Source organism: Aotus nancymaae, unplaced genomic scaffold (genome assembly GCF_030222135.1).
Source record: "Aotus nancymaae isolate 86718 unplaced genomic scaffold, 86718_ANA_hifiasm-v0.15.2.pri h1tg000022l_1, whole genome shotgun sequence".
Classification (NCBI taxonomy): Eukaryota; Metazoa; Chordata; class Mammalia; order Primates; family Aotidae; genus Aotus; species Aotus nancymaae.
In genome coordinates, this window is record NW_026988435.1 from 36,404,799 (window position 1) to 36,429,276 (window position 24,478).

Sequence of the window (24,478 nt, forward strand, 5' to 3'; positions counted from 1 at the left end):
GCGCCCTCCACGCGTCGCCCCTGCTGGGAGCCGCTTTCGTTGCGCCCCGCTCTGCGCCCCTCCACGTCCCACCCCACCGCACCAGGATGCCCGCGACACCAGGCACTTGCCTTTGCAAGATGTGAGCCGGTGCTAAGTTTGAGAGTCGCGTTCCTCCAGGTCCATCCTACCTTGAAAAACCGGCTCACCCGCCCGGGGCTCAGGTTCGGGATCTCTACCCCGCCCCGTGAGGTCCCCTGGGATTAGCCCCCTCGGACCCGTGTCGGGGTCACAGAGGGCAGCCAGGGCTGGAGTGGCCTACGCTCCTCCGGATCCGCTGCGTGGAGGCAGGAGGGGGAAGGCGAGGGGACGTGGCCGCGGTGACAGAGGGGTGCACCCTACCGGGGTCAGAAAGGGGAGATACTGGGAAGATACTCCGCGACTGCGTGGAAGCGATTGGCACTCATGTTTCAACCCTGAGCAGATCAGTCCGTTACGCGCAGTAGCGAGTTGACTCCATCAGCCCGTTTATTTAGTTAGCGATGGTTTTATTGATTCTGGGTATTCCCATTCCTTTCTTTTATTTTTTTTTAAATTTCCTTGTTTTTTTTGGCAAGAAGTCTTAGAAACTAATATAGCGTGCTTGAGCGTGGGGTGAATGGTGGGAGGTGCTGGAGCTGGCTCTGGGAACCCTGGAGTTTCCCTTGTGTGCTAACTGGCCCAGGGGCTAAGTCCCACTGCTTGCCAAGGTTTCTAAGTATCCTGTCCACCCATCCCAAATCCACCTGTGCAGAGACCCTATCGAAATCCACCCTAAGGAAAATGCCTGATAAACTTTCCTTGCAATTAGGGCATAGCAGATAAGGCTTTATCTGTTTGTCTCAGGACATGACTTGAACTTGTAACTTCTATTGTTCACAAAGTTGTTTTCTGCCATTTTAGATGGTCAAAAATCTACAAGACTCATTTTTATTACCTATATTTCCTCTAAAGTTTCTCATGTATTTATTGAAAAGTTAAAGAAAATCTGAGTTTGGTTCACATGATTTGACAATGCTGATTTGTCTAAAATATTTTTATTTATTTCATTTAATTATTATTATCAGACTGAAGTACATTGGCGCGATCTTGGCTTACTACAACCTCCACTTCCTGGGTTCAAGTCATTCTCCTGCCTCAGCCACCTGAGTAGCTGGGGCTACAGGCACGTGCCACCATGCCCAGCTAATTTTTGTATTTTTAGTAGAGACAGGGTTTCGTCGTGTTGGCAGTATGGTCTGGATCTCTTGACGTGATCCGCCCGCCTTGGCCTCCCAAAGTGCTGGGATTACAGGCGTGAGCCACCACACCAGGCCAAAAAATACATTTCAAAAAATAGTATGAAAAGGACCATAACCCAAGAGGTACTGTCTTAGAAGTGAAGCATTCATTAAAATATATATTCCATGGCTCACACTTGCCGCTCAAAGCCACATTGGACTCATTTTCCTGCTACCTTTATAAACCTTCAGACTGTTCAAGAGTCAGTCATATGTATCATCTTCCATTATCAATCATCATGTTTTTTGTTTTGGTTTGGTTTTTGACTTACTCTGTCACCCAGGGTGGAGTGCAGTGGCGCAGTCTCGGCTCACTGCAACCTCCCCCTCCCAGGTTCAAGGGATTCTCTTGTCTCCTCCTGAGTAGCTGAGATTGCAGGCATGCGCTACTATGCCTGGCTAATTTTTGTATTTTTAGTAGGGATGGGATTTCCACTATGTTATCCAAGCTGGTCTGGAACTCCTGACCTCAAGTGATCTGCCTGCCTCAGCCTCCCAAAGTGCTGGGATTACAGGTTCAATCATGTTTATCAAAGCTAAAACTCAAACTAAAATGCCATTACTTATTAGATGCACTTTCATTTTATGTAATCAAGTAAGAAAAAAATACTGTCAATCATGCTATGCCATGCCACTGTACAAAGCATTCTCATTTCAGCAATGCTCGAATGTGAAAAAAATGTGCATTTCATCATTTGTGAAACATTAGGGAGAGCAGAGCTTAACAGCACTGTCTCTGAGGGTCCTTCTTCCTCCTTCGGAAGAATGAAACTGAGGAGTATGCAATTTAGAGAAGAGTAAAGGAAAAACAGGGAGCTGGCAGAGGAGGTTGGCTGACTTAGAGGTACAGAAAAGAGAAAACAAAAGAGGGAAAAAGTGAGGTGTGTATGATGGAGAGGAGTTCAGAACCACCAAAAATTTTCTCTGGGCCCAACAAGAAAACGAGTTACACCACAAGCCAGGGTTTTACCAAATGGTACGTGGAGATATCCGTCAGCGGTGTCATTGGTTTTCATTTATTTGTTTCTAATTCTCAAGCTTAAAAAATATATTTAAAATTTAAATGTGTCTCAACCACCAGAAACTATAGTGGTGAGTCATCAAAAGCTTGAGAATTCTTTGTAATAAATAGGAAAGAAGGAAACTGATCTTGTCCTTGTTTTCAAAAAAAAAAGGAAACTGAATCTCAGCATACTTTGCTTTTTTCTTTTCTGAAAAAGGAGCAGTGGGCCCTTTATGCTGGCTGGAGGTGAGTGCGATGGGGGAAAGTCCTCTGGGCACCAACTTGCTGGGCTACAGAAGTTGCCCAGGCTTTACAGAACAAACTGGAATCAGGGACCGGTGTAAAAAGGAAGTCAAGGTTTCACTCTGCCATATCAGTAGGAGGTACTAAAGGCGACCTAGCACCTGCAAAGTGAACAGAAATGGCAAGGGGGGGTAGGGAGGAAAGGAAAGAACAACATGGCTTGCAAGGCATCTTACTAAAAAGAAGGGATTACACTTGGAACAGAAGAAATGCATTACCATTGCCTTACACTGTACCACAACTTGATAAAAATATAAATCCAATAAAATAAACTCAAAGATGAGAAAATTGTAAATTGGAGATGAAAAGGGAGATTGCAGAACTAAAGGAAGAAATTGAAGACCCTGAAAACATAGTGACAGAATAAATAGGAGAAAGAACAGGAGAAATACTACTGAAATGAAAGTATTTTTTTTACATTGTTGAAGTGTATATAGAAACACTTATACAGAATAAGTATACATATATGTGTGATGATGAAAACTTTGTTTATTGCGTTTTAGGTTTTGGGGTACATGTGAAGAATATGCAAGATTGTTGCATAGGTACACACATGGCAGTGTGATTTGCTGCCTTCCTCCCCATCACCTATATCTGGCATTTCTCCCCATGCTCTCTCTCCCCATCTCCCCACCCACTGCTGTCCCTCCCCTATTTCCCCCCAACAGACCCCAGTGTGTAGTGTTCCCCTTCCTGTGTCCATGTGTTCTCATTGTTCCACATCCGCCTATGAGTGAGAACATGTGGTGTTTGACTTTCTGTTCTTGTGTCAGTTTGCTGAGAATGATGGTTTCCAGGTTCATCCATGTCCCTACAAAGGACACAAACTCATTGTTTTTTATGGCTGCGTAGTATTCCATGGTGTATATGTGCCACATTTTCCCTGTCCAGTCTATCATTGATGGGCATTTGGGTTGGTTCCAAGTCTTTGCTATTGTAAACAGTGCTGGAATGAACATTCGTATGCATGTGACCTTATAGTAGAATGATTTATAATCCTTTGGATATATATACCCAGTAATGGGATTGCTGGGTCAAATGGAATTTCTATTTCTAGGTCCTTGAGGAATCGCCACACTGTCTTCCACAATGGTTGAACTAATTTACACTCCCACCAACAGTGTAAAAGTGTTCCTATTTCTCCACATCCTCTCCAGCATCTGTTGTCTCCAGATTTTTTAATGATCGCCACTCTAACTGGCGTGAGATGGTATCTCAGTGTAGTTTTGATTTGCATTTCTCTTATGACCAGGGATGATGAGCATTTTTTCATATGTTTGTTGGCCTCATGCATGTCTTCTTTTGTAAAGTATTTGTTCATATCCTTCACCCACTTTTGAATGGGCTTATTTGTTTTTTTCTTGTAAATCTGTTTTAGTTCTTTGTAGATTCTGGATATCAGCCCTTTGTCAGATGGGGAGATTGCAAAATTTTTTTCCCATTCTGTTGGTTGCTGATTCACTCTAATGACTGTTTCTTTTGCTGTGTAGAAGCTGTGGAGTTAATAGATCCCATTTGTCTATTTTGGCTTTTGTTGTCAGTGCTTTTGGTGTTTTGGTCATAAAGTCCTTGCCTACGCCTATGTCCTGAATGGTTTTGCCTATATTTTCTTCTAGGGCTTTTATGGTGTTAGGTCTTATGTTTAAGTCTTTAATCCATCTGGAGTTAATTTTAGTGTAAGGTGTCAGGAAGGGGTCCAGTTTCTGCTTTCTGCACATGGCTAGCCAGTTTTCCCATTTATTAAACAGGGAATCCTTTCCCCATTGCTTGTTTTTGTCAGGTTTGTCAAAGATCAGATGGTTGTAGAAATAAGAGTATTTTAATAGAGGAAAGCCTCATGAGGAAGCCCAGTGAATTCAGCTGAAAAAGATTAAGTCAAGTAGAAAGAAGCTGTTGTGGAAGACAAGCAAAATAGAATGAAGCACTGGAACCATTGGAGTCCCAGATGTAGAGAAGTCAACAAATGGGACAGAAAATTCTAATAAAAATAGGTCCAAAGAAAGCTCATTGAAATGAAGAAAAATTGGTCTATAGGCCAAAGGAATGTGCCATGCTCCAGAAAATGTCAGATGGGCATATGGAAGCACTAAGATATCTTAAACTATTTAAATTCAAAGAAAAACAATTATTTAGGAATCTTAAGAAGAAAAAGTAAAGGAGGGATGAACAAAATCAAGCTGGCCTCAAACTTCAGTGCAGCACTAAATGCCAGACTATGATGGTTATGAAGGGACAGTTCCAAGGGAAAGAAACTTTTCCCAGTGGGGGAGGGGGTATTTTTTCCAGAACAAAGGGACTTCAGCACTCATGAACCCTTTTTGGAAAAACAAAAACTAACTGGGTAATAAAATTCAGGAAATAGCAAATTAAGAGATAAAATAAAGAACTTAAGAGTAGAGAATGGTAAAAAGACTCTTGGTGAGGATTCTATTTAAGTATAGAATTAATACAGCTGTAGAAATTGTGGGTAGAATAGAATGGGATTGTTACAAATCTAGACGAAAATATACAGAAAAAAAAAAGAAGTTGGGGAGAAAGATGGAAGGAAGTATCAGGATACCAACATTCTCTTCTTTCAAAGAATGGAATAGTAAATATGATATACAATTAAAAGGCGCTCAGGAGGCTGAGGCAGGAGAATTGCTTGAACCCAGAAGGCGGAGGTTGCAGTGAGTCAACATTGTGCCATTGTACTCCAGCCTGGGCAACAGAGCAAGACTCCGTCTTGAAAGAGAAGAATTAAAAGGTGCTATGTGAATATATAATACTGCAACTTTCTAATATCTTTCATAAGTTTTATTTAAAACCTTAGAGGGATATTGTGGGAATATTGTAGGATATTGTTAACATTTAGAATTTTTGTCCATAAGAAAGTATAAACAACTCCCTTGGCTTTATTTTAGTTTTTTCCCAAGTAACATTAAACAGAAACACTGTGTGTGTGTGTGTGTGTGTGTGTGTGTGTGTGTGTGTGTGTGTATTTGTGTGTTTGTGCATGGAAAGATCTATGGGATTATGTCCACCTAATGTTAATGATAGTAATAGTTCTTACAGAAGAAAAAAGAAAGATATTTGAAAAATACACTAGAATCAAATGTGCCAAGATGTTCACAGTTGTTGATGCTGGATGGTAGGAATAAGGATGAGTGTTACTTTCTTCCTTGTACTTTTTCATATTTTTCTAATTTCCTGAAAAAGATATGTAATTGTATTTGTCTGACATTTCTGAATCCAGTTCATTCGTTATTCACTGACTCCCTGGCAATGTCTGAATCCAGTTCATTCATTATTCACTGACTCCCTGGCAATCAGTCTGTCAGATAGAAGAAAAGAGACCACCATGCCTTCTGCCAGGAGACTGTGAGGCCTAGAGGGTTGTTTATCCCTCTAGGAGGAGTTGGAATTCAAAGAATCACTGCACGGAATCCATCCATTTGATCTAGGCCTTGAAAATTGGCAGGTTTGTCTGATCTCAGGGTAAATAGCAGGAAGAGCTCCCAGGTAGAGCTCTTCTCCCAGAATGGAGAAGACCAGAGTGTCACAGGGTGAACCCCAAGATTGGGGTTCAGCCTGGGAAGCCACATGGGTCCTTGACTTTGCACAGGAAGGAATTCAAGAGCAAGCTGACAGAATAAAGTAAAAGAAAGTCAGAGGATAAAAGGGCCGCTACTCTACAGGCAGAGCAGCAGCAGGGCCTGCTGCACTGAGTATACTTACGGTGATTTCTTCATCATTTGCTAAACAATTGGTGGATTGTTCATAAGTTGTCCAGGAAAGGGGTGGGAGTTCCTGGAACTGAGGGTTCCTCACTTTTTTAAACCATATAGAGTAATTTCTGGATGTTGCCATGGCATTTGTAAACTGTCATGGCCCTGGTGGGAGTTTCCTTTAGCATGCTAATATATTATAATTAGTGTATAATGAGCAGTGAGGACACTTTTGTCACCATTTTGATTTTGTCAGGCTTTTGCCAGCTTCTTTACTGCATCCTGTCTTATCAGCAGGATCTTTGTGAACTCCTATTGTATCCTATAACTAAGAATGTCCAATCCACTGGGAATGCAGCCCAGCAGGTCTCAGCCTCATTTTACCTAGCCGCTACTCAAGATGGATTCACAATGGTTCCAGTGCCTCTGACAAGAGCAGGGGATGACCTGTCACCTGGAGCTCAGCGCAAGGGTAGGACGATAACTCCAAGAAAAACTGGAAAGGCTGATAGCCTTGAACTTAACCTAAGGAGCTTGGTGTACTATCAGGCAACAGGGAGCTACAGGCTGAGCTGACTATATAATTTGCAGTCTACCTAGAACCAAATAAAAATGCAGGAGAAAGTACCACAAAAGATGCTAAAATATAAAGCCTTTTCTTCCACAGTCCCTCTCTCTCAGTATGTCATTTTTTTATTTGCTGTTTAATATCATTCTAAGTAAAAAATAAAAGTTTGAATTATTAGCATAAATACTGCAGTTCTTTACGTTATGCAAAACCAGGTTTAAAGGCAAATATTAGAGCATTTAATTCGTATGTGGAATCGCCAAGTTATACCATTGGTACGTTACAGCACATCTTAGGAGTTCCTTCAAACTAGCCAGAAGAAGCAAACTCAAGCCAGACAGAAGATTGCAAAGAGGAAGCGAGGGTCTCCACCAGGCAGAGGCGCCCAAGGGAGTTCCCTCAGGCACAAGGATACCAAGGGAGCCAAAGCAGATTCACACAGGTCCTTGGGGCCCCTCTGCCCTGGTGACTGTAGGATGCATGCACTTGTGCACCTGACTTCTAGGTATTCCCCTCCTGCTAGCTGCCCTTTGATCCAGCCTAGGGCAGGCTCTGGGGAAGTCAAGCCTGGCATCTCCCTTTCCCAAGCACCATCATCCTAACCCCCAGTGTAGTGGCCACATCCAGGGGTCTTTACATCTCTGCCTCAGACATGCTCGGTACCAGTAACCCAGAGACTCATCCCTGCCAGACCCAACCTCAAGCCAGCCGTCCTCTGACATTGGTCCATGGGGCGAGACTAGAGTGCTGGCCCTGACCTCTTCAGCATCTGCACCAGGAGGGCTTCAGTGGAACGTGGTCCTAATTGAAGCCCCATGCAAAGGACAGCAGCAGTTGTTAGGCATAGAAAGAGAAGCCAGGCAGGGCCTGGGATTCCTCTGCTGAGAGCCCAGCCTGCAGGAGGTGGGGAAGGATCCAAGTGTGAGCTGGGGCTCCAAGAGCTAAACATACATTAACAGATAAAATGGTTAAGAATTTCACGACAGCCACAGGAGAGCCTTAAGCCAAGTGTGGGATCCTTCCAGCTGCAGGGCCCTGGGGGACTGAGACCAGCCCTGTTGACAAGAGCCATGCTTTAGGAAGACTGATCTGTTTGTAGTCAGGAAGAGTTTTAAGGAGCTCCATTAACAATTCAGGCAGGATGCCAAGATGGGATATTATATTTTCCTAGCAAGAAGAATCTAGTAATCAGGCATGTGGTTCCAACTGAAGTATGAGTCACCAAGGGGCAAGGAAGGAAGCCATCTCCTGGCCCAGAGAGGGGAAAGTAGGAGTGGGTCATCTAAGAGTGTGAGAGAGAGAGAGAAAGAGAGAGAGAGAGAGAGAGTGTGTGTGTGTGTGTGTGTGTGTGTTAGCTGCTGAAGAGACTGAGTGTTCCTGCAGATATATAACAAAGATGAAGATATGCCACCATTGGAGACAGAGGCCACAGGTCAGAGGTCAGGTTAGGTGTTAAAGTATAAAGGAGTTGCCCTGGTCGGGGCACGGTGGCTCATACCTGCAATCCAAGCACTTTGAGGGGCTGAAGCAGGAGGATCACTTGAGCCCAGGAGTTCAAGACCAGCCTGGACAACATAGCAAAACCCCATCTCAAAAAAATACAAAAATTAGCCAGGTATAGTGGCACATGCCTGTAGTCCCAGCTACTCGGGAGGCCGAGGTGGGCAGAGGTTTCAGTAAGCCGAGATTGCGCCACTGCACTCCAGCCTGGGTGACAAAGTGAGGCCCTGTCTCAAAAAATTAAATTAAAAAGTTGCCCTTCTACAGTCTGCGTGTGCTGATATCTAGGGGAGTGCTCACAACTAGGCCACCCCTCTGCTGTGGAGTGACAACACACGTCAAAGTATCTCAGCGGATGTTTCTCAATGGGTGCAGTATTATGGGATTAGTTCTAGGCAGTCACGCTTGGATATCTCATGGGTGGTGGAGTTTGTAGCAAGGCTGGAAATTCTGACTTGGAATCGCTTGGATTTCTCTAAGAGAATACCCCAGATTGGACCTGCTCCTGTGGCAGCAAAGAAGACTTTAACGTTACATCGTTTGTAGCTTGAACTCGGTCTTGTGGAGTCCTGATTAGGGAAGAGGAGTCAGGCTAGGGGGACTAGGGGAAAGCAAAGAGATAAAGCAGATAAGCTATAGGTCTACCTTGCTTCATGGTCCAGGACATACAAACAAAAAGAAGAAGCAGATAAGCTGTAGGTCTGCCTTTCTTTATGGCCCAGGACAGATGGCCCTCCTGCACAGACAACATACATAACTCACAATCTTCCTGCTTATCATCGAATGCTTCAACTTATCCAACATCTCGGCTGACAGAAGAATGCAAGTTAGCTCCCTGCTACTGGCGTTGTCAGCCCTGCACGTAGCATTCTTCAGCCCAAGTTGCATTTAATAAAATCTCCAGCAAGCCTTTGTCTCCTGGCAGTCAGCTCCTCTCATGCTGACCTGCCCGTTGCTCCCTTGCAATGTATTTTCTTACTTTCTCTAATAAATCTGTTTTTCTTGACTTAAACTGCCACAGTAAAGTCTTCTCTGCCACCAGCCACAGACAGTCACCACAAGCCATGACAAGTCTGTGATTTTGTGGTCTTTTTTTCATTTTGATGATATTTGCCCAGTGTTTGGGAGACAGAAGAATGCCAACAATCTATAGGTCTTAGTAAAGTGGATAGGGACAACATATCTGAGAGAGAGAAGGAACAAAATCTACTGGAGCTCCTTAAAATTCTTGAAGAATTCCTTTCTCACCTTGGAGTAGGGAAGACTTTCTGACTGTGCCTCAAAATTTAGAAGCTAAGAAAGAAAATACCTTTACATCTGAAAACATGAAACAAAAACTTCTGGCCATTTTTTTGGGGAGTGGGGTTCGTTTTTTTAAACAGCACAAGCCACTCAAAGGGCAAGTGACAAACTGGGGAGAGATGAAAAAGATGTGACTCATATCACAGTTTCCCTTCTACTTAAAAAAAGCTCCTGCAAACCAGTAAGAAAATAGCAACAGCTCAGTGAAAAAAATTGCCAAAGGCACAATTAACAGAAAGGAAATGCAGATCGCTCTTAAACCTATGAAAAGATGAAGATGTTCAATCACACTTAGAGTAAGAGAAATACAAATTAATATTAATGTGAAAGACAAGTTTTTATTTATGAATTTGAGAAAAATCCAAGAGCTTGATGATATACCTCTAAGAATAGATAGTAGGGAAACCAAAATTCTCGCACATTACAGGTGGTTATGTAAAGTGGTACAGCCCCAAGGGTGGCTGGTATGACAGTTTCTGTTCAAATTACAGATGCATAGTCCCATTGCCAGGTCTCTAATGTCTGCTTCTTCAGACCCAGCCCCCACCTCCCCCTCTACTTGGCCCGGGATCCTGTCTGGTAAGGATACAACTCCAGGCCTGTTGCCCTATGGCTTCTGGTTGTGTTCAGCCAATGGGGAGCCCCACATGAGAGAAGGGAGGGACACAGAGAGGGATATTTATCCCTCAGCCTCCTGCCTGCACTGTCCTCTTGGTCTGGCTGTATCCAGTGGTCTCATGTCATAGCTGCTCATGTGGGAGTGTCTTCTTACAAATTGCAGCGTTGGCTCCTTCTCTTCTCCTTCAGGGCCAGAGTGGCCACAGCCCTCAATGTTGTGAGCTACAGGTTCTATAGTCTCCCTCCTGGGACCCCAGAGTAACCACAGCCCTCAATGTTGTGAGCTACAGGTTCTGTACTCTCCCTTCTGGGACCCCAGAGTGGTCACAGCCCTCAATGTTGTGAGCTGCAGGTTCTATACTCTCCCTTCTGGTTTGCCTGCAGCCTGCTCACACATTTGTAAATACAGTCCTGCACCCCCTAATGATGTCTTGGGCAAAGATGGACCGTTTATATGACGGTGGCCTGAAATTCTTAACCATTTTCGCTTTTAATGTATCTAGTAATCAGGCATGTTGTTCCTGATTACTTCCTGGTGAAGTATGAGTCACCAGGAGGCAAGGACGGAAGCCATCTCCTGTGTAATAAGATTACACCATATTTCTACTGTACCTTTTCTGTGTCTAGATACGTTCAGATACACAAATGCCACTGTGTTGCAGTTGCCTGCAGTATTCAGCACAGTACCATGCTGCACAGATTTGTAGCCTAGATGTGTAGTTGGCTATGCTATCTAGGTTTGTCTAAGTATACTCTATGATGTTTGCACAACAATGAAATAGCCTAACAATGAATTTCTCAGAATATAGCACTGTTCACAGTTGCAAAGATATGGAATCAACCTAAGTGTCCGTCAACAAATGATTGGATAAAGAAAATGTGGCTAGGTGCAGTGCTCACATCTGTAATCCCAGCACTTTGGGAGGCCAAGGTAAGAATCCAGGAGGAGTTTGAGATCAGCCTGGGCAACATAATGAGACCCTGTCGCTACCAAAAAAAAAAAAAAAAAATTTTTTTTTAATTAGCCAGGATGTGGTGACACATGCCTGGAGTCCCAGCTACTAGGGAGAGAGGTGGGAGGACTGCTTGAGCCTGGGAGGTTGAGACTGCAGTGAGCCATGATTGTACCACTGCACTCCAGGCTAGGCAACACAGCGAGACCCTATCTCAAAAAAAAAAAAAAAAAAATTACTGGTTACAAATATATGTATACACAATATATTCAGCCATGAAAAAAATGAAATCATGTTTTTTGCAGCAACATGGAAGGAAAAGGAGGCCATTATCTTAAGAGAAACAACTCAGAAACAGAAAATCAACACAGCATGTTCTTCTAAGTAGGAACTATTAATAAATAATGTACACATATTGACATATAGTATGGAATAATACTCAGTGACTGAGAAGGGTAGAGGGGGTGTGGGAGTTAGGGGATGAGAAATTTTTAAAAAAAGCATTTCTGATTGGTTGCCTTTTTTTTTGTTTTTTTGTTTTTTTTTTTTGAGACAGTCTCTCTGTGTCACCAGGTGCCAGGCTGGAGTGCAGTGGTGCGATCTCAGCTCACTGCAACCTCCGCCTCCCAGATTCAAGCAATTCTCTTGCCTCAGCCTCCCGTGTAGCTGGGGCTACAGGCGCGCCCCACCACACCCAGCTAATTTTTGTATATTTTAGTAGAGAAAGGGTTTCAATATGTTGGCCAGGATGGTCTCGCTCTCTTGACTTCATGATCCACCCGCCTCGGCCTCCCAAAGTGCTGGGATTACAGATGTGAGCCACCGTGCCCAGCCAAGGGATGAAAAATGACTTAATGGGTATAACGTACACTATTCAGCTGATGGATACACTAAAAGCCCAAACTTCACCACTATGCAACATATCTATCCAACAAAACTGCACATGTACCCCTTAAATTTATTAAAAAAAAAAAACTATCCTAATTTGAATGTGCTATTTCCTGCCTGAACCCTAACTGATATGTCCTTTGTCTAGCAATTCTACTTCTGGAAATGTTCCCACACTTAAACCAGTACATGTGCAAAATGAGGCATATCCAAGAGATTTCCTTACAGAAGAGACTGGAAATAATTCAAATGTCTATAATAGGGGACTAATGATATAAATGATGGTGTGTGTATCAAGCAGAACGTTATGCAGCCAATTTAAAAACAAAGAAAGAAAGATCTCCCTCCCAAATATATTTTTAAGTGAAAAAAGGCAGGGTGGAACAAGGATTCTACATGCTATCTCTTGTCTAAAAGATGGGAAAATTAGGAATATGTGTTTGTTTTTGCTTATGCATGAAGACACTGAAGGATTCACACACAAAAAGTAGTTTTATAAAGGGAGCAATACTTTTCACTATTTTTTCTTTATTTTTGTATGCTTAAAATTTTTTAACCCAATGACTGTTGCTTGTTCAAAAGTTAAATTTAAAATTCCTTCCTGACTAGGTAGGGGATTGGGCCCAGAAGCTGAGACCAGACTCGCTTGAATAAATGGGGAAATGACCCAGTTCCTGGAGCCAGGAATTTTGCCGTTCCTTACAGGTCTTTTGTTGTCTTGTCTTTGCTCGAATTTTTATATTTGCAATTTAATTAGACACTCCAGAATTTTGATCACCTAATGTTGATTTCTTTTCAGATGTAAAAGTCAAAAGAAGAGTCTAAAAATAGCAAAGATGCTTTTGAGCTGGAATGCCTCCACCATCAGATCACTTATTTTGTTTCTCATGGGTAAGTGCTACTTTTTATCTTAGCTCTTTTTTTATTTGAGACAGAGTCTTGCTCACTCTGTCACCCAAGCTGGAGTATAGTGGCGTGATCTCAGCTCACTGCAACCTCTGCCGCCCAGGTTCAAGCAATTCTCCTGTCTCAGCTTCCCGAGTAGCTGGGATTACAGGTGCCTGCCACTGTGCCTGGCGTTTTTTTTTTGTATTTTTACTAGAGATGGGGTTTCATCATCTTGGCCAGGCTGGTCTTGAACTCCTGACCTCATGATCCACCCACCTCAGCCTCCCAAAGTGCTGGGATTACAGGCATAAGCCACCACGCCCAGCCCTATCTTAGCTCTTATAGAAGCAAGCTGTGATGCCATCCTCACTGAGAGCCCTGGCAGGGAGTAGCAAACCCATTTCCTGAGTAGAGGATCCAGTACCAGCCTGTTCAATGTCAAGAGTTAAATGGAAAGCAGGTAGGAAATTTACACCAGTGCTTTAGAGTCAATGTAGATTTCTGTTCTGTTGTTGATTTTAGGAAAGCAAAAGAGTGTCTTAAGGCTCAGTAATGATTGGGACTATCCTCACCTGTAATTTGAAGTGTGATTTCTCCTGACACCGTTTTTTCCTCCCCGATCTTTGATAAATGCCTTTTACCCATAAAGCTGATTAATCAGCAACATGCTTCTTCATATTCTGAGAATATGTCTGGGATGGACAATAGCCTCTCAGGATACTCCCTCAGCCAGCCCAAGCACTTAAACAAAAACAAGGAAATTTTTTTGCTGTTAAAGATCTCCCGTGTGTGTGTGTGTGTGTGTGTGTGTGTGTGTGTGTGTGTGTGATGTAATCTCACTCTGCCACCCAGGCTGGAGTGTAGGGCACTATCTCAGTTCACTGTAGCCTCCACTTCCCCGGTTCAAGTGATTCTCCTGCCTCAGCCTCCCAAATAGCTGGGATTACAGGCACCCGCCACCACACTTGGGTTTTTGTATTTTAGTAGAGATGGGGTTTCACCATGTTGGCCATGCTGGTCCCAAACTCCTGACCTCAAGTGATCTGCCCTTCTCGGCCTCCCAAAATGCTGGGATTACAGGCATGAGCCACTGCGCCCAGCATTTTTTTTTTTTTTTTTTTTCGAGATGGAGTCTCGCTCTGTCACCCAGGCTGAAATGCAGAGAGCAATCTCAGCCCACTGCAGCCTCCGCCTCCCGGGTTCAAGTGATTCTCCTGCCTTAGCCTCAGGAGTAGTTGGGACTACAGGCACGCGCTACCACACCCAGCTAATTTTTTGTATCTTTAGTAGAGACACTGTTTCGCTGTGTTGGCCAGGCTTGTCTTGAATCCTGACCTTGTGTGATCCACCCACCTCGGCCTCCCATAGTGCTAAGATTACAGGCGTGAGCCTCGACACCCAGCCCCAAATATATTTTTAAGTGGAAAAAGTGGGGCAGAACAGGGACTGTACATATTGTTGCTAGTGTCAGTTCCCAAATGGGTCTTACGTTAGATCTACTCAGGTCTCAGTCCTTGAACCATGTAATGCTGGCACCAATGTAGAGTAAAAACCATCTATATGAGCATTCTTCTTTAGCACGTGGAAAGTCTCAATCTGATAGTAGTAAATGTGTGTTAAAGAATTCCAGACTTAAGAGTTATCATTGCAGGTTGAGCCCAGATAAAACTGTTGCTTCTCTAATGTGTTTTCTTCTTCCTAGTGTGTATCAGCCTCGCCTTTGGTATTTCACATGATTTGTCTGGTAAGAGATGTTTTTTGGCTTCACAAATGTTGTGTAAGAGTGAAAGTATTGGGGCATTCGGAGGTATAAAATGTGAGAGATTCGATTCCTGATTGTACATCAATTGCCTATTTTATTGGGATTCTTTCTCTGTAAAAGGAGCTAACATGAACTAACTCTGGTTTTCCCAGAGACATAAAACTACTTTAAGAAATTAACACTAGAGATCATTTTAAGACTTCTGAGAATATTCAAACTCTTAATAATCTCACTAATAGAAGAATGAGGAGACACAGACTGTGCCAGACAAAAAAATGGCCCAGAAATATTTGCTCTTTAATTTATATTCTTACTACTTGTTCCAGATAAAGGAAGATAATTTTTTTAACTAAACTTCTTGCTACATAAATTGTCCACAAAACTTCACTAACCATTAAATATGCATCCAACCTTGTGCTAAGCGTTGGTCGAGGGTGAAGAGTTGGCAATTGAGAAACAAAGGCCTGGGCCCTAACCACAGGAAACTTAGATGATCTTTAAAAATTTAACCATATAAGGCAGAATTTGGCAAATGTGGCTTTAATGTCTCGTTTATCACTGCTACTTCCCACCTGCATGACATTGTATAATTCAACCCAGTTTCACGGTCTGTAAAATGAGTCTCTTGCCTACTTCAGCATTGTTACGGGGCTTAAATGCCTAAAAAGGGCCAGTCTGGGCACACGTTATACTCCCCTGCTTTCTGTGATCCGGGGAATAAATGCGCTGGGGATGCAGAGGAAGGAAAATTTGCAATGGGCTGAGCTACTTAAGGAGGATTTCATGGAGGAGCTGGGAGCTGAGCTGAGAGAATGGCTTGAGGAAGAAAAATGGGTGGGGGAGAAAGGCAGTGCGTCACGTGGGCTGGGTGGAATGGGTTAATTTGGTCCAGTGAACCATTTAAGGACAGTCAGGTGAAGAAGCCCTTCTGTCCAGATTCTGTTTACACAGTGCAGAGTTCCTGTTTCCTATGCTTGCCTGCCCTGACAACATGTTGCTTGTTAATTAACTTGTTAGTTTATTTCCCATGTCCAGTAGACTTCCTGTTTTCAAGACTCCAGGGCTCTCTGGAGGGGTTATCTGCCAGAGGTGTGGGTTCTAGATCCCAAGAAATGACTGAACAGTGGCCAGGATACAACCTTGGATTCCAAATTTCAATGCCTTTTTTCCTCTTCTCTTTAGATTACGCAAATGAATCTTGCACTGTAAAGATATCATTGCGAAATTTCCGGTCCATCTTATCATGGGAGTTAAAAAACCACTCCATCGTACCAACTCACTATACGTTAGTGTACACAATCATGAGGTTGGTATTTCATTTTCTCTTGGTAAACATTTTATTGTTCTGTTACATGGGGAGTGGAAGAAGAGGTAATCTTTTTTTTTCCTCTCCCTCTCTCTCTCTCCCTTTTCCTATCTCCCTCCCCTTTTCTCTGTGTTTCTTATTCAGAGCCTTAAAAGGCCAAAAGCAAAACACCATCATACATTCATTTTAAATTAAATTGAATAATAATCCAAATCTATTTTTACAAAGCTTATATATATATATCATCAAAGCCAATTTCTACAGGTCAGAACCTCACATACAAAATAATTCTTGTGTATGGGTTTGGCAATGATTTCTCTAATTCAGTCAGTCTGGATGTTTAAAAGTCCTATTATCTGGGGACAGGAGTCCAAAGGTCTGTTGACTGTATTGATGGTTTATGTTCACTTTTCGTTACTGTGGTGGGACACCAGAAAGCTGCCTGGCCTAGTCTGGGACAGGCCTGGGTCCAAAGTCTGGTTTGGTCACTAACCAGCTTGACATTTGGCACAGAGCTCAGCCCCTAAGCTAATGCTCTGCAGAAGGGTTGCTGCAAGGATTCATGACATGATGGATGGAGTCCTTTTTGTCTTTCTTCTTCCCACACCTACCAGTCACTCTTATAAGTCATTGCTTTGACCCAGCAGTCCCTTGGAATGTCCTTTTGTTGATTATTTGTTTGGCCTAGAGCTGCTGCTGGTACTGCTTACTGACTGAGCCAGTGGAAGATCTCTTGTGAGTTTCTCTTGGGTGCCTGCTAAAGTCTTAAAGTTTTTCTCTGCATTGAGTGGTCATATGTATCATCCAGCTAACTTTCTGAAGCTTAGAAGATGAGATGTCTGTGTTGTCCCTGAAATAGCCCAGGTCTGACTTAGGACTGGATCACCTAGTCTTAGCCAGAGAGGGAGGGGTTCTCAGGAAAGGCATTCATGATTGTCCCATAGAGGGAGGGAGATCTGAGGCCTCTACCATGAGTGCTCAAGTTTCATTCATTCATTCATTTATTCATCCAGCAAATTTTACTGAGTACCTACTACATGCCAGGGGGTCCAACTGTGAACCAAAGTCTCTGCCCTCTTGGACATTATATAAATGGAGACATCACTAAGCAAAGGCATAATGTGACAGGTGTGGGTAAATGCTACAAAGAACGATCAAGAAGAGAGAGAGGGATTGAAAGTGCAGAGGTGGGGAGGGCGTAAGATGTTCCATTTTCAATAAGATGGTTGGGGAAGACCACTTGATACAGTGATATTTGAGCAGAGCCTAAAGGAAACAGTGAAGTGAGGCACCCAAAAATAGCCTCTCATTCTGTCAAAGTTAACACTCTCCTTTTTCCGTTTTTTTTTTTTTTTTTTTTTGGTTTCCAAAGTAAACCAGAAGATATGAAGACGGTTAAGAACTGTGCAAATACCACGAGATCATTTTGTGACCTCACAGATGAGTGGAAAAGCGCACACGAGCTCTACCTCATCAACCTAGAAGGATTCAGTGGGAACACAACCTTGCTCACTTGCACACACATTTTCTGGCTGGCCATGGACAGTGAGTTGATCTCTGTTTTTCCACCTTGTCCTCATCATCGAGATCATTATTATTTGCTATTCCGTGAAATAGGAGGTCTGCAAAGGTGTTTTAGACTCGGGGCTGGGCTCATCTCCTGGCTGCCACTTCCTAGCTCTGTAACCATGGACTGCCTTGCTTCTCTGAGCCATGGTTTTCTGGGTTTTTTCTTTTGTTTTTGAGATGGAGTTTTCGCTTTTGTTGCGCAGGCTGGAGTGCAATGGTGTGATCTCGGCTCACCACAACCTCCACCTCCCGGGTTTAAGTGATTCTCCTGCCTCAGCCTCCTGAGTAGCTGGGATTATAGGCATGTGCCACCACGCCTGCTAATTTTTTTTTTTTTTGTATTTTTAGTAGAGATGGGATTTCTCCATGTTGGTCAGGCTGGTCTCGAACTCCTGACCTCAGGTGATGCACCTGCCTCAGCCTCCTAAAGTGCTGGGATTCCAGGTGTGAGCCACTGTGCCTGGCCGTGGATTTTTTAATCTGAAAAGTGGAATGATAATTTGTACTTTGCTGATTCACCCAATGCCTATATAAGGCAGTGGGAGCTGCTCTTTTTTGGTTTCACAGCTTGACAGGAAGTGTGGAGCCTGGTTCAGATGGGCTGGATCTAAGCTGTCCCATCTCTTTGGCCCAGTGTTTTTTTTCTTTCTTCTTTTTTGTTGTTTTTGAGATGCAGTCTTGCTCTGTGTCACCTAGGCTGGAGTGTAGTGGTATGATCCCGGCACACTGCAACCTCCACCTCCTGAGTTCAAGCGATTCTCCCTCATCAGCCTCTGTAGTAGCTAGGATTACAAGCACATGCCACTACGCCTAGCTAATTTTTTGTACTTTTAGTAGAAATTGGGTTTCACCATGTTGGCCAGGCTGGTCTCAAACTTCGTACCTCAAGTGATCCACCCATGTCAGCCTCCCAAGGTGCTGGGGTTACAGGCATGAGCTACCATGCCTGGCCCCAGTGTTTTCTTAATATAGCAACTCCAGCCCCACATTATAACCCAGTAGTTCTTGTGTGTGTGAACACCAGGTGTGCACACGCACCTAGGACCCAAAGCTCAGAGGAGAAGACTGGACCCCAAGAACAGGTCCGCCCCTTCTTTCTTTCCCTAGGACTCAGGCTGGTCTTGAACTCCTGAGGTCAAGCGATCCACGGGTCTCAGCCTTCCAGATGACTCAAGTCAGCTCCCTAATGCACTGTGTTAACAGCCCCAGCTCTTTTACTTTTTCGATTCCCACTTTACAACCAGTTTCCAAGAGAACAATTCAGTCTCAGTCTCCTGTTGTAGGTTGTGTGGGTGTGCGTGTGCTCACACACACTTAGCAAAGTGGTAAGGATGACTGAATCCCACTGTGGCAAACAATCCAGATACGAGATTTACTGGAATTGTGTGCATGTTTGTGTATGTGTATAAACAGAAATCTGTGTGTACACACAGAAAAGAAAGAAAATCAGAATGTACAGGTCATGGTATTCGGGTTGTTAAAGAATGTATATTCAAGTAACAGTAAGGTATGTTTCATGACTCAAATAATAAATACAAAAATTACCTAAATGCCCAGGTTTAGAGGGAATACAAAGAGTGTGCTTTGGCATGATCCATCTGAAGGTGATTGACAGCATGTATTAAAAACCTTCACATGCGCTTACTCTAAGGCAGAATTCTTCTTTAGTAATTTATCCCAAAGAAATTATTAAGGTCGGGCACAGTGGCTCACGCCTGTAATCCCAGCACTTTGGGAGGCCGAGACCTGTGGATCACTTGAGCTCAGGAGTTCAAGACCAGCCTGAGCCACGTGGTAAAACCCCATCTCTACATTAGAAAAAGAAGAAGAAAGAGAGAGAGAAAAAAAGAAAGAATATGAAGGACAAATGCAAAAAGTTAACTGCAAGAATACCCCATGATACATTGTTTTAAATAAAAATCAGAGATAATTTAAATGTTCAAAACAGTGAATCAGTTAAATCATGATACAGTCACTTAGTGGAATAGCATAAGCAATGAAAAATTATAATGTAAATCAGGGCTTGGCAGATTTCCTATAAAGGGCCAGAGAAGAACCGCTTTAGACTTTGTGGGCCACACATGGTCTCTGTCACGTATTCCTCTCCATTTTTGTTTACCTGACCCATCACAGTGGCTCACACCTGTAATCCCAGCTTTGGGAGGCCAAGGTGGAAGGTCACTGGAGCCCAAAAGTTTGAGACCAGCCTCAGCAACATAGTGAGGCCCTATCTCCCCAAAAATAAAAATAAAAGACTTATTTTCTTTTTGGTGGTGCATGCATGTAGTACCAGCTACTCGGGAGGCTTCGGTGGTAGAATCACTTGGGCCCAGGAGTTCAAGGTCATGTTGAGCTGTGATTGCATCATTGCATTCCAGCCTGATGACAGAAGGAGACTCTTATCTCTAAAGAAAGTAATAAATAAATAAAAACCATTCTGAACGTGAAAGCTGTGCAAAAGTCTGCAACCGAAGGCCAAAGTTTACCAGCCCTTGTTGTAGATAGCTATGTATTAAGATGTTTATGAAATATGGTTAAGTAAAAATATATACTATGTAAAACAGTATAGGTTAGACTGATTCAACTTTAGTTTATATATATGTATGTGTATATAGGTACGTGTGCATATATATATACACATATACATACTAGTTTATATGTGTATATGTATATATTTATACATACACAGCATAGACAAAAGATAATTAATCACATTCAAAGACAATTGCCTATCTATTTTTTTATATTTCTACAATGACTTTGTATTATTATTGTAATAGGAAGAAGTCATTTTTAATTTTATGTTTCGAATATAGCCTGAAAATAGGGAAAGTTACTAGCTTCCATTCCAGAATCATCTGTCCTTGATTTCCTGTAGTAATGTTAAATCACTTCACTTATATTATTCTCAGTTTTTCACTAATAAAATAAAAATAACACATGCTACAACTAGGATCATAGGCAGATTAAAAAGAAAGTGGCTGAGCTGGGCTTGGTGGCACATGCCTGTAATCCCAGCACTTTGGGAGGCCGAGGTGGGTGGATTGTTTGAGTCCAAGAGTTCGAGACCAGCTTAGGCAACATAGCAAAACCCTGTCTCTACAAAAAATACAAAAAGTATCCAGGTGTGGTGGCGTGTGCCTGTAGTAGCAGCTACTCGGGAGACTGAGGCAGGAGGATCGCTTGAGCCTGAGAGGCAGAAGCTGAAGTGAGCTGAGATGGGGCAGCTGCACTCCAGCCTGGGTGACACAGTGACACCCTATCTCAAAGAATAAATAAATAAATAAATAGTTTTTCTTTAAAAGAAGTAAGGTTGCACCAGGACAATGAAAGGCATTGTCGTTATGCAATTATTAACTGACATTGGGGTTTGTTTCTGACTTTGTTTTCTGAAGTGTCTTTTGAACCGCCAGAGTTTGAGATTGTTGATTTTACCAGCCACATTAATGTGACAGTGAAATTTCCATCTGTTGTTGAGGAAGAATTACAGTTTGATTTATCACTCGTCATTGAAGAACAGTCAGAGGGGATTGTTAAAAAGGTAAGGGGCTCCTCCTGTTAGAATCAAAACAGTTCTGGTGGGTAGTCAGTGCACTTGACTCTCTCTCTCTTTTGAAAGGAAAATACCCAGTTGAACAATTAAAGCTAAAAGGTCAGGTCAGTATGGTCTGGCCTTAGGGAAGAAGTCACTATAGTTCATTCACTAGATTGATCTAAACCTCAGCACAGTCTTCTTTAAAAGAATAAGCCACAACCAAGCATGGTGGCTCACACCTATAATCTGAGCACTTTGGAAGGCCAAGGCAGGCAGATCACCAAGGTCAGGAGTTTGAAACCAGCCTGGCCAACATGGTGAAACCCTGTCTCTACTAAAAATACAAAAATTAGGCAGGCATGGTGGTGGGCACCTGTAATTCCAGCTACTTGGGAGGCTGAGGCAGAAGAACCACTTGAACCCAGGAGGCAGAGATTGTAGTGAGCTGAGATCGCGCCATTGCACTCCAACTTGGGCGACAGAACGAGACTCCATCTCAAAAAAAAAAAAAGAATAAGGCACATGCACAACATCAAGGGACACACAGGAGAGAGAGGGCATGGGAGGGAGATGCAGACTACAGCCAAATTTCAGTGAGCCCTGGAGAGATTTCTTTGAAAAGGAGGGTTTAGCTGAGCCACCCGTGAAAAACACCTGTTGCTGCCTCTCTGGCCCTCACACACAGTAAGGAAGTGGCTCTTCTGGCAGCTTCTGTCCTCTCCTGATTTCTGCGAAGGACCTGACTCTTAGTAACCTCAAGGTAATCTGGTATCAGACAGACCTGGATCTTCCACTTTGGTCTTCCCTACCCTGTGAATGTTGGAATAAGTGGAAGTGGAAAAACGGCTCTCACTGGTGGGCCGTGCTGTAACAGCAGCTTACATCTGTAGAGCCCTTTGCCAAGTTTAAAATCCTTGCACCAGCTTGAGAGATATCAGGGTAGGCGCCTTTCAGGCAGAGGGCACAGGAAGTTCAAAGGCTCTGAGGCTGGATTGGGCTTGGTGTGTTTCAGAAACAGCAGGGAGAGGTGGCTGTAATGGAGTGAACAAGAGGGAGATTAGGAGAAGGTGAGGTCAGAGAGTAAATGTGGCTGGACCTCATAGGACTTTGTGGTTCTGGGTCTTCTGAGTGTAATGGAAGCTCCTGGAGGACCCAAGGCTTAACAGGGCATCCTGGCTGGAGTGTTGAAAATAGACCATCGGGGCAAAGATGGGAGTTAGGAGACCAGTTAAGACACAATCAGGGTGCCAGTCACTTAATAGGCAGTAACAAATTATATATATTACCGTTTTTCCTTTAATATGGACATGGATTATAATCAACACTCTAGGTAAAGGAGCAAAAATGGGGGAAAATAAGTTTATGTGGCCTAAGGACTATGTCAAGTATCATTTAATCTCCTATTTCAATCGTGTCTCATTTGTGTTCACCCCATAAGCAACCAACTCCATGTTTTAGATTATGATTTCTAAAATAAGAGACCGAGGCTTATTAGGATATTGACTACTCTGTTAGAGTAAAAACTGTACTTAGTAGGCATCTTCTTCATAAAGAAAATAGCCTTCAAATTAAATCAAGAAAAAAAAATAAGCTATTGGTATAATCCAGGCAACAGATGGTGGTGGCTTTGACCTTGATAGTAGAGGGCTAGTGAGTAGTAAGAAGGCATCAAATTCTGCAAATATTTTGCACATGGAACAAGACTAACTTCCCCATTAACTGTGGAAGATTATGGATGAAGCTAGGGAGGGTTAGATAGGGCTGGAGGGTTTAGGACATGTTAAATTCCAGGTGCCTCTAAGGGATCTAAGAGAAGACGTGGGGAAGGAGCTGGATGTGCCAGTCTGGAGTCCAGGGGAGAACCCCCAGCTAGAGAGAGATCCTGGGAGTCACTGGCTTCTTGGTGCATGCTGAATGCCCTGAGACCAGATGAGATCACCCAGGAATAGATACTCAGAGAGGAGAGAAGACGTCCAAGGACAGAGTCTGGGAACATTCCAAAATTTGGAGATCTGGCAAATGAGGAAAAAACAGCAAAATTGCCTGAGAAAGAGCAACCAGCATGGTAGGGAGAAAACAGGTAGAGTGGTGTCCTGGTAGCTGAGAGAAGAACATTCCAGAAGGAGAAAGTGGTCCACTGAGTTCAGTGCTGCAAATGGGACAAGTTAGAAGAGGACTGATTAGGCAACATTTTATCCTTGATAAAAGTAGTTTTAATAGAGTCAGGGGCAAAGAGCTGATTGTAGTGAATTTAAGAAAGATAGGGAGGAGAAAAATTGGAGACAGTGAAGAGAGCTCATTCTTCTAAGGAGTTTTTCCAAATAGGGAAGGAGGATGTGTGGTGGCCACTGGAAGGGAAGCTTTTAGTTTGTTGGGTTGTAAGTTTGTTTACTAACTCCTCCTCCTAAAAAGAAATTTACAGAAAAACATTATTACTGAAGGCTATATTTGAGCTGCTAGGAATCCTCATTTATAAAACTGCCAGTAAGAATGTATTTTAAAAGCTATAAAACATGACACAAAAGTTATTATTCATGAAAGAACCTTCATATCATCTTTTAAATTCTGAAGTGGAACACAACTATAGGAAAGAAGAGGCAAGGTGCTCAAAGGGAGAAGATGGCCGGGCGCAGTGGCGCCTATAATTCCAGCACTTTGGGAGGCTAAGGTGGGCACTTGAGGTCAGGAGTTCAAGACCAGCCTGGCCAACATGGCAAAACCCCATCTCTACTAAAAATACAAAAATTAGGCCGGGCACAGTGGGTGGCTCACGCCTGTAATCCCAACACTTTGGGAGGCCGAGGCAGGTGGATCATGAGGTCGGGAGTTCAAGACCAGCCTGGCCAACATGGTAAAACCCTGTCTTTACTAAAAATACAAAAATTAGCCAGACGTGGTGGCCTGCACCTGTAGTCCCAGCTACATAGGAGGCTGAGGTGGAAGAATCACTTGAACCCGGGAGGCGGAGGTTGCAGTGAGCTGAGGTTGGGCCACTGCACTCCAGCTTGGACAACAGAGCAAGACTTCGTCTCAAAAAAACAAAGAGAAACCAAACCAAAACAAAAAATACAAAAATTAGCTGGGTGTGGTGGCAGGTGCCTGTAGTCTGAGCTACTCAGGAGTCTGAGACAGGAGAATTGCTTGAACCCAGGAGGTGGAGGTTGCAGTGAGCCGAGATCATGTCATTGCACTCCAGCCTGAGCAACAGACTGAAGTCCTATCTATATATGTACATATATCATATATATTTTTAGATATATATTATATATCACATATAT

The 24,478-nt window shown here is 43.1% G+C and overlaps 1 protein-coding gene across 5 annotated transcripts in view; it reads left to right on the top strand.

The window, feature by feature from the left end:
* The first annotated feature begins 398 nt into the window (after positions 1–398).
* The window catches only part of LOC105712859 (interleukin-10 receptor subunit beta), a 78,537-nt gene continuing 54,457 nt past the window's right edge, over positions 399–24,478 (top strand). For 2 of the 5 annotated variants that reach the window (XM_012446244.3, XM_012446279.3), the window contains exons 1-6: positions 401–12,845; positions 12,940–13,031; positions 14,731–14,772; positions 15,973–16,096; positions 17,469–17,641; positions 21,061–21,206. In XM_012446244.3, coding sequence (XP_012301667.2) covers positions 12,977–13,031; positions 14,731–14,772; positions 15,973–16,096; positions 17,469–17,641; positions 21,061–21,206 — 540 coding nt within the window. In that variant the 5' untranslated portion in view covers positions 401–12,845; positions 12,940–12,976. Of the gene's footprint in view, positions 12,846–12,939; positions 13,032–14,730; positions 14,773–15,972; positions 16,097–17,468; positions 17,642–21,060; positions 21,207–24,478 lie in introns of all 5 variants that reach the window. The other 3 variants (XM_064380102.1, XM_012446253.3, XM_064380101.1) reach the window with 3 other exon arrangements.